Source organism: Molossus molossus, unplaced genomic scaffold (genome assembly GCF_014108415.1).
Source record: "Molossus molossus isolate mMolMol1 unplaced genomic scaffold, mMolMol1.p scaffold_m16_p_19, whole genome shotgun sequence".
In the NCBI taxonomy this organism is placed as follows: Eukaryota; Metazoa; Chordata; class Mammalia; order Chiroptera; family Molossidae; genus Molossus; species Molossus molossus.
In genome coordinates this window covers 15,622,159-15,632,719 of record NW_023425354.1, presented here as the reverse complement: position 1 = coordinate 15,632,719, position 10,561 = coordinate 15,622,159, and the positions used below count along the sequence as shown (strand labels likewise).

The 10,561-nt window shown below is 38.4% G+C and overlaps 1 protein-coding gene across 3 annotated transcripts in view; it reads right to left on the bottom strand.

The window, feature by feature from the left end:
- Positions 1–1,093: 1,093 nt before the first annotated feature.
- Positions 1,094–10,561, bottom strand: part of DHX40 (DEAH-box helicase 40) — a 49,900-nt gene continuing 40,432 nt past the window's right edge. For all 3 annotated transcript variants that reach the window (XM_036268288.1, XM_036268289.1, XM_036268287.1), the window contains 4 exons: positions 8,716–8,810; positions 4,362–4,431; positions 3,863–4,091; positions 1,094–2,369 (listed from right to left, as the gene is read on the bottom strand). In XM_036268288.1, the coding sequence (XP_036124181.1) occupies positions 2,230–2,369; positions 3,863–4,091; positions 4,362–4,431; positions 8,716–8,810 (534 nt within the window). In that variant the 3' untranslated portion in view covers positions 1,094–2,229. The remainder of the gene's footprint in view (positions 2,370–3,862; positions 4,092–4,361; positions 4,432–8,715; positions 8,811–10,561) is intronic.

Genomic DNA, 10,561 nt, shown 5'->3' with positions numbered 1-10,561 from the left:
TTTTATAACCATAAAAATAAAACTGATTCAGGCAAGAAACATCAGTTGATGATAAATCCAGAGGGTAATAAGTTATGAGGAATAGGCTATTTCACATAATCTCAAAGTATCCTTCCTCCAAATTACTTATTAATTATAAGAGTAACTTTACTGAAGAAATAAAATTTTAAAAACCCCTAACCAAGTAATCAAAATTAATATCAATATGGGGTAAATAACACGTGCTTCCAAATTTGATGTCTGAAGAGAAATACAAATTGAGAACATTCTATAAAATAACTAGCCTGTATAATTTTAAAATGTCAAAAATGTTAAATGTAAAAGACAAAGAAAGACTAAGGACTTTTTCCAGATTAAAAGAGATTAAATATAATATGATTCTTGCCCAGCCAGTGTGGCTCAATGGTTGAGCATGGACCCCTAGACCAATGGGTTACTGGTTCGATTCCTGGTCGGGACAGATGCCAGGTTGTGGGCTCGGTCCCTGGCATGGGGCATGCAGGAGGCAGTCAATCTGTTGATGTTTCTCTCCCTCTCCCTTCCTCTCTCTCTAAAATCAATACAAACATTTTCTTTTTAAATACGTGATTCTTGACTAAGTCCTGAACTGGGAAAAACATTATAAAGGACTTTATTAGGAGAACTAATAAAATTTGAGGATGGACTATAGATTTAGAACGTTTGCTTAAATTACTGAATGTGTGCTTAGTTTATGGAAATAAAAGAGCTTTCATTCCAAGAATCCACATACACCCCTGCCACATCAAAGGAATGCACTGATACATATACCTGAGAGGAGGAACTGATAGGACTAATGTGCTGAAACTGTCTGGAGCACTGCAGATGAAAATGAACATTTAACAATGCTAGGAATGCTCAGAGAAACCATCACCACTCACCTTACTTCAAGAATAAACACATGGATATGGATCCTCATGTAATTTTTCAATAAAGATTTCAAGTATCTAATATTGAACAGAAAACTATTTAGATGCCAAAGGAAATAATTGCAAAAGTGTTAGTTACCTATAAAAAAATTAGATTCTTAATTTTTACAAAAAATTCTAAAAACACACATTATACTGCCTTTTGCATTTTAAATACACTAATAGCTTTATTTAACAAACACTGAGTGACTACTATGTGCAAAGCACTGTGCTAGGTGCCATGAAAGATACAAAGATGAAAAAGACATAGTCCCTGCCCACAAGGAGCGTATAATCTAGTAGGAGAGAAAGACAAATACACAAATAACTAGAATACAAGGCAGTAAACAACAGAGTGGGCAAGTGTTGAATGTGGCCTGAGTGTGATACTAATTAGCCTCGAGGTTCCAATTTGAAACACTGGTCATGTAATGTTGGCTGCTTTAAAAATCCCATCTCAAGATCTGCATAATAGATGTTTAAATGGTCCTACCCAAGCAGCTGGAGGCAAGAGAGTAGGCCAGGTGGAAGGGCTGTTTGAAACACCGTCACACCTACATACATGGCGCTGATACAAGTATGTAGGGACAGCTACAAAAAGAACATATACATATCATCTGTCCTTTGGTTAATGGCTATAGCTACTGTTTTAAACAATATACTTTTATATAAAAAAGGAATTTGTATAATACCAGAAAAATCAATTTAAGGATTAATATTAATTCAACAAAGAACCTTGCCATAGGCAATTTTCTTATTTACTAATTACGCCTTTTTTCTAAATATCTATAAAGCTCTTTAGCAATTAAACAGACATCTAAGTATTGCTGAGTAAAAACTTCTTATGTTCAAGCCTTCTGAAGGAAATGGTCACATACCTGATAATCTGATATAATACTATTCTAATAGCAACAAGAAGGCCTTAAAGAGATTTAAGGAAAATAATTTTTAATGCTTCAATGCAAATGGAATACACGCTGATTACATAAAATTCAATGTTCTTTGAAAATATCTCCACAACAGCATTTGATACCAGTTAAGGCCAGCAAAATTGAAGTGAGAAAAATATCACATGTATTGTCTTTCATTGGTTTCATGTATCATTGCCTATGACTATGGCAACCCAATGTTTTCTTTGAAAATTCCATTCATTGGTATTAATGAGCTTTGATTTGCTTTTAGCTGGTATGCTAATAACAGCTGCTGACCACTTCCTCTTGGTAGTGCGGTCTTACATAAATGGCAAAGTAGAAGCACATTTCTTGGCTGCTTTTCCTACTTCCTGAATTGGAGGGGTTACTGCTTAGCCTGATTCCTTCAGTGTGTCACTGTGATCCTGGGACCTCTGCTGCTTTCTCTCCAGGAAACGAGCACGTGCATCAGATATAGATTTATCGTCATTTCTCCTTTGCATCTTCTTTAGGACTTCTTTTGATATTCCATCTGAAAACATTACAAATTAAACCATTAAAACTTTAGTTTTGAGATTCAGTGCTAGAAATGTTAAGAGAAAGAGATACTCTGATTTTTCAATGTTCAGGGTAAAATGAAATTAAATTCTGCCCTTTCAAAAGAAACGATGTGCCCTGGCCGGTTTGGCTCAGAGGTTAGAGCGTCGGCCCATGGATCAATGAGTCACGGGTTCAATTCCGGCCAAGGGCACATACCTCCGTTGCAATTCATCCCCAGCCCTGGTTTGGGTCATGCAAGAGGCAGCCACTCAATGTGTCCTTTTCACGTCGATGTTTCTCTCTCTCTCTCTCTCTCCCTCCCACTCTATCTGAACAAAAATGGGGAAAAAAAAAGTCCTCCGGTGAGGATAAAAAAAAAAAAAGAGCCCTGGCCAGTTTGGCTCAGCGGTTAGAGCATCAGCCTGCAGTCCAGAGAGACCCGGGTTCAGTTCCCGCTAAGGGCACGTACCTCAGTTGCAGTTTGTCCCCGGCCCTGGTTGGGTCGTGTGGGCAGCAGCGACTCGATGTGTCCCTTTCACATCAATGTTTCTCTCTCTCTCTCTCTCTCTCTCCCCCTCCCACTCTATCTGAACAAAAATGGAAAAAATGTCCTCGGGTGAGGATTTAAAAAAAAAAGAAAACGATGTAGTCTACGGTTAAAAAACAAGAGCATGGAGGCCTAAGTAATCAAAAAAACTGACCCTATTCAAGCATTTATACACTACAGTTATACACTGCAACAAAACACCTAGTGTCTAACATTACTAAAAGACTCTTCTATCATCTTGGACAAAATTCCTCCCCATTCCATTTCTCAGTGATGTTAAATAAGGATAATAACTTGCTTCATCAATCAGCCTCAAATAGCTTTACTGAAATGAAAAACTTTTTGTATGTGAGCTAAGAATTAAGCTTTCTGTCCTAATTCAGTACCACAACAGTTTATTCCCAACTAAGGACCTAACATATCATGGGAAAAAAGATATTCTGAGGTAATTTACAAAATTTTATAAACCAACTAAAAATAGTAAAGCACTACTGGGAAGCAGTATGGCATAATAGAACATAGGTCACAGAATCAGGTTTTTGGATTCAGAATCCAGATTCACCAATTATGAGCTATGGGATTCTCAGCAAATTATTGTACACTGCTAAGTACTTCTTTATGTATAAAGTGGGGACATATACTTACCTTATAGGGTTATTATGAAAATTCAGTGGGGTAATATAACTTTTTAGCATACGGTAAAAGCTCAGTATATGTTCTTATTAGTAATGTTGTTAGACAGAGGGGTTAAGAAAAACAAGATTTACTGGAAGGAAAGAAGGAAGTCAAAGTAAACTAAGTCTGAAACTCATAATTCTTTGCTTTCTGGGTAGATAAAGCCAGAATCTAAGTCCTATAACAATATTTCTATAATTATATAAGAATTTGGACATTTGTGTTTCCTGGACTTACATCACTAGAACAAGTGTTACACTCACCCTTCAGATGTTTTACATTTTCCTTATTCGTCCATCTCCTTCTTGCATCTTCTCTTGCCTCACGTCGGGCCACACTGCTCAGATCATGTGCATTAAATTCATGCAACTTGGGTAACAAGTCTCTCACCCACTCATAACGAATTGGACACACAATTCTTGCGTAGACTTTGGTGGTAACTAATACCTCATGAAAAATGATCCATTCAAGTTTGGTTTCCTGTTCGTGAAGCTGTACAAAAGAATTCATTTAAGGATGATAACTCAATAAACTGCCTTGTTCCACATTAGACCAACCAAATACTGTTAGCCCAAACTCTTCTGAATTAATCTCTATGTTTCAAACAGGATGCAGAGACCCAAGACTCAATAACTTTACAGCCTTATGTAATATAGATAAACTGTAAACTTAACCTCAAAGCGAAAAGTAGAAGACATCTGTATATCACTTAATCCTACATCTTTACAAATGTCTTCTCTTTATTAAAAATAAGGTACTTACTGCTGAGGAAGGATGAATGTGAACTGGGCTTCCACGCCCATCCATTGTGCAAAACGTTCTTCCAACAGATCTAAACAGCGCCCCCCCCAAAAAAAACAACAAACAAAAAACAAAGAATAAAGACACCATCAGCAAAACAAAGACATAGAGAGAGACCTAAGTCAAACAAACAATTATTATATGTTCTGCTACAAAGAGCACCATAAACAGAGGTTTAAGTTTATTCAAGTGTCACTAGTACTTTTCTACCAATTCAAATTAAACTATTGATACAACTTAAACAGTCATTTAAGTATAAACATTTTTGGTTAATAAGTAGTAATATTAACAATAATATTGGCCTGGCTGGTTTGGCTAAGCAGTACAGCATCAGCCCACTGACAAATGAGTCACGGGTTCTATTCCCGTCAAGGGTACGTACGTACCTGGGTTGCAATTTGTCCCTGCCCTGGTTGGGGTTGTGTGGGAGGCAGCCAGTCAATGTGTCCCTCTCATGTCAATGTTTCTTTCTCTCTCCCTTTCTCCCTCTATCTCCCTCCCACTCTATCTGTAGATACATAAAAAAAATCCTCGGGCCCTAGCCAGTTTGGCTCAGCAGTTAGAGCATCATCCTGCGGTCCAGAGAAACCCGGGTTCGGTTCCTGCTAAGGGCATGTACCTTGGTTGCAGTTTGTCCCCATCCCTGGTTGGGTCGTGCGGTGGTAGCCACTCAATGTGTCCCTTTCACGTCGATGTTTCTCTCTCTCTCTTCCTCTCTCTCCCTCCTGCTCTATCTGAACAAAAAATGAAAAATTGTCCTCGGGTAAGGATAAAAAAAAAAAAAATCCTCAGGTGAGGATTAAAAAAAAACAAACCAATAATATTGTTTGTGCTTTAGAATTTCCAAAATTTCCAAAATACTTTCCTAATAAAGGCTCAAAACAATGGAGGAGTTTTGAGAGCCAGGCACCTTAAGGTCAAAAGTGAGATTTCAAACAAATTAGCTAGCCTTCTAAAGGTCACAGAGCCAATGTATGCTAAAAGCAAATCCCAATCATAGGTCTTCTGACTTAAACATGGTGTTATTTATATCTCTTTTTAAAGGTATAAGTGATTTTCACTATTCTAAAATCTGACAATTAGAATATTGCATGAATTTTTCTAATTCATGTCAATTTCAAATTCTTACCTTCTTCTACACTTCCCTACATAATGTTATTCCAAACATTTGTTAAAATAATAGCCCTAGTTCAATCATCAAAATTGATTTCCTCGCCCTGGCTGGTTTGGCTCAGCGGTTGGAACGTCGGCCTGTGGTACAGAGAGACCCGGGTTTGGTTCCCGCTAAGGGCACGTACCTCGGTTGCAGTTTGCCCCCGGTCCTGGTTGGTCGTGCGGGTGGCAGCCACTCAATGTGTCCCTTCACATCGATGTTTCTCTCTCTCTCTCCTGCTCTATCTGAACAAAAAAATGGAAAAATGTCCTCCGGTGAGGATTAAAAAAAAAAAAATTGATTTCCTCTAGTACATTATATATATTCCTATTATAACCCAGATCAGACAGGATTATAATTGTTAATATATCTGTACAGTACAAAAATATTTTTTACTTGAATCATTTGAGAGTTAGTTGCCAACCTTATACCCCCATCATTCCCAAATACCCGAGTGTGCATTTCCTACAACCAAGGACCTTCTTCTACATAATCATAACACATACAACAAAACCAGAAAATTAACACTGATATATTACTAACATTTAATCCTCAGACCCCACCAAAGTTTTATCAAATATTCTAATAATATCCTTTTTAAAAAAAATCCTCACCCAAGGATATTTTTCCATTTATCCTCAGATTGAGTGGAAGGAGGGACAGAGAGAGAGAGAGAAACATCAATGTGAGAGAAACACATCTACTGGTTGCCTCCCACATGACCCCAACCAGGGCTGGAACCAAACCACAACCAAAGTACATGCCCTTGACCAGAATTGAACCCGAGACTCTTTGGTCGGAGGGCCAATGCTCTAACCACTGAGCAACCAGCCAGGGCTAATAATATCCTTTATGGCAAAAGGATCCAGTTCAAAAATCATGTATTGCTTTTACTTTTCATGTCCCCTTAGTCTCCTTCATCCTGGAATACTTCCCCAGTCTTTCTTTGACCTTCATAATCCTGACACTTTAAAAACAATTTTTTTAAATTGATTTTAGAGAGAGAGGAAGGGAGAGGGAGAGAGAGACAGAAACATCAATGTGAGAGAACATTGAATGCATGCCCCCCTCTGGGGACTGGACCCACAAACTGGGCACGTGACCTGACTGAGAATTGAACTGGAGACCGCTTGGTACATAGTTGATGCTCAACCACTGAGCCACACCAGCCAGCCATTCTGACATTTTTAAAGATTATAGACTAGTTATATTGTAGTATGTCCCTCAATGTGAGTTTGTCTGTTTCAGAATGGTTAGATTCAGGTTATGCATCTTTGGCAGGAATATCACAGAAGTGATGCTGTAAAGTTTTCATTATATCCTATCAGGAAAAACATGACTTTGATTTGTTTCACAACTGATAATATTCACTTTGATTATCTGACATAGGTAGCATCTGCCAGGCCTTTACACTGAAAAGTTACTTCTCTCTTTGTAATTAACAAGAATTTTGTAGAGAGATGCTCAACTATGTAAATAATTATATTTGTCATTAAACTTTTAACTTATTCATTGACTAATTTTTATACTTACTGACACGACTTCACATTTTATTCAGTGATTATATAATCCATTACTATCATTTATTTTGATTCTCAAAATGTTCCATATTTGATCAGTGGGCACCTATTCAAACTGGCTCTTATGAACTTCTGACATGGCCTCAACAAACTTCTGTGCTCGCTGGCAAAATAAGATGTTCTGGGCTCATCTTGTACTTTCCCAGAGGCATGAATCCTTCAAGTGGCAGATGATTTTTCCAAGTCAAAATTGGGGCATTAAGTATCTTCCTTGCTATTATGGTGTCATTGCTCCTAGTCGATCTTAGAGTTAGGGTATGTATGTATATAAATATTTGCACACATACAAATACATGTTTTATATATATTCACAGTAACATCTGTTTTTATTACCATATTGATCTATCCATCCATCTAACTATATTAAAAAACTAAGTTTGCCCTGGCCGGTCTGGCTCAGCAGTTAGAGCGTTGTTGGCCTACGGACCAAGAAGTCCCTGTCAAGGGCACATACCGCAGTTTTGAGTTGGATCCCCAGCCCTGGTTGGGGTCATGTGGTAGACAACCAAACGAGTCTCTCTCTCTCTCTCTCTCTCTCTCTCTCTCTCTCTCTCTCCCCCTCTCCCCCTCCCTCCCCTTCATTCTCAACCAATCGATGTGTCTCTCTCACATCAACGAGTCTCTCTCTCTGTCTCTCTCCCTCCCTCCCTCCCTCCCTCCCCTTCTTCCTCCTACTCTAAAAAAAAAAGTCAATGGAAAAATATCCTCAAGTGAGGATTAAAATACAAAACAAAACCATAAATTCACAATGACACCCCAAAGTTCCAATCCAACACCACAGAGCTCATTCGTGTTTTCTCCCTTTTAGTGTTTCCAACTCCTTTACTATTATCCTTAATATATTTAATTATGTGATCAATTCCTCTGTATATAATGACTCTCCCATCATGAACCTGACAAAGATGCCCTCCTCACTCTGACACTCACTACTGAACAACTCCCATGTGAGTGTTTTCTCCATCCTGCTCAAGCCCTGCCACTCCACATCAACCTTCAGGGATGCCATCCTCAACCTTTGGCTTTCACACCCCAAGCAGAGCCACCCTCTTCTGCAAGAAAAGCTCTGTCACTCAACTTAGGCACTGATACCCATGCTGGAAATCTGGCCTTCAGACCCCTCCTGCCACACTTGAGCTCTAATATTCCACTCTGAGCCACTGCAGCTCTCCCTGCACAAGTCACAGCTATGAAAAGGATCAATGTAACACATGTCATCATAATCACAGAGCTTAAATCAAGTCACCAATCTTTTGGTTTTTATTAATCCTCACCCGAGGATACTTTTCCATTTATCTTCAGATAGAGTGGGAGGGAGAAAGAGAGAGAGAAACATCAATGTGAGAGAGTCATCAATTGGTTGCCTCCTACATGACCCCAACCAGGGCCAGGGCCTGAACTGCAACTGAGGTATGTGCCCTTGACCGGAATTGAACCCGCGACTCTTTGGTCTACAGGCTGATGCTCTAACAACTGAACCAAACCAGCCAGAGTCAAATCATCAATCTTTAATACTAAACAGTTCAATAGTATAGTCAAATAAAGTAGCATTTCTTTACCCATCTCTCAAGCTCATATTCCTTACCTTCGAGCTACATTTTTGAAATAGCCTGCACAAAGACATCTTCGCAGTACTTCATGCTTAGGGCCTTCAAAGGTCTCTCTTGGGAAATCACTTTGCTACAGAAAGAATATATATATATATATATATACACACAATGGTAAATCTCACAGAACATTTTAAAATATTCTTTTTTTTGTGAAAAATCCACATTTCTAGATTATATTTCTGGCCAATATGAAGTAAGAGGGATCAGATTTCCCTTGTGCTTGAAACAACCAAAATATAGACAAAACTTATGAAATAATGATTTCTAAAATATTGTATATATATCAAGCAATAAGGAATAATGATCTCTAAGAAATAAATAAAGCAAGGGAGAGTCCCAAACAAGATGAACCCAAATAGGCCCCATACCAAGACGTATCACAATTAAAATGGCAAAGGTTAAAGACAAAGAGAGAATCTTAAAAGCAGCAAGAGAAAGACAGTTACCTACAAGGGAGCTCCCTCTCATAAGACTATCAGCTGATTTCTCAGCAAAAACATTTTAGGCCAGAAGGGATTGGCATGAAATAGTCAAAATGATGAAAAGTAAGGACCTACAACTAAGACTGCTTTACTCAGCAAGGCTATCATTTTATTTTATTTTATTTTATTTTATTTTATTTTTATTATTATTTTTTTTTATCCTCACCTGAGGACATTTTTCTATTTTTTGTTCAGGTAGAGTGGGAGGGAGAGAGAGGAAGAGAGAGAGAAACATCGATGTGAAAGGGACACATCGAGTGGCTGCCACCCACCCAACCAGGGCCGGGGACAAACTGCAACCGAGGTACATGCCCTTAGCGGGAACCGAACCCGGGTCTCTCGGGACAGCAGGCCGACGCTCTAACCGCTGAGCCAAACCGGCCAGGGCAAGGCTATCATTTTAAATTGAGGGGGAAATAAAGAGCTTCCCAAAACCGCCCCCACCCCCCACCAAAAAAAAAAAAAAGGCCAAAAGAATTTGTTACCACCAAACCAGTGTTACAGGAAATGTTAAAGGGCCCTGGCCTGGTAGCTCAGTTGGTTGGAGCATTGTTCCATACACCAAAATGTTGCGGGTTTGATTCCCTGCCAGGGCACATACCTAGATTGCAAGTCTGACCCCTGGTCAGGGTGTATATGGGAGGCAACGGATCACTGTTTCTCTCTCACATTGATGTTTCTCTCTCCCTTCCTCTCTCTAAAGTCAATTAGTTAAAAAAAATCCTCAGGTGAAGATTTAAAAAAGTAAATAAATGTTAAAGGGACTTCTTTAAGAAGAAAAATAAAAAGAGAAACACAATTAAAAGAAAAAAATGGCAATAAATACATACCTATTAATAATCACTTTAAATGTAAATGGCTTAAATGCTCTAATCAAAAGACATAGGGTAGTTGAATGGATAAGAAAACAAACTCATATATGCTATCTACAAGAACTCCACCTCAGAACAAAAGATCTCACAGAGTAAAGGTAAAGGAATGGTAAAAGATATTTCTTACAAATGGAAATGAAAACCAAAAAAAAAAAAGCTGGGATAGCAATACTTCGTGTATGACAAAATAGACTTTAAAACAAAGGCTATAGTAAGAGACAAAGAAGGATATTTCATAACAATAAAGGGAGCAATACAACAACAGGATATACCCCTTGCAAACATTTATGCACCCAACATAGGAGCACCTAAATATATAAAGCATATCTTGATGGACAAAAATGGAGAGATTGATAGCAATACAGTCATAGTAGAGGATTTTAACACTCCACTGACATCAATGGATAGATCTTCCAGACAGAGATCGACAAGGAAACAGTGGCTTTTAATGACATACTAGATCAGAT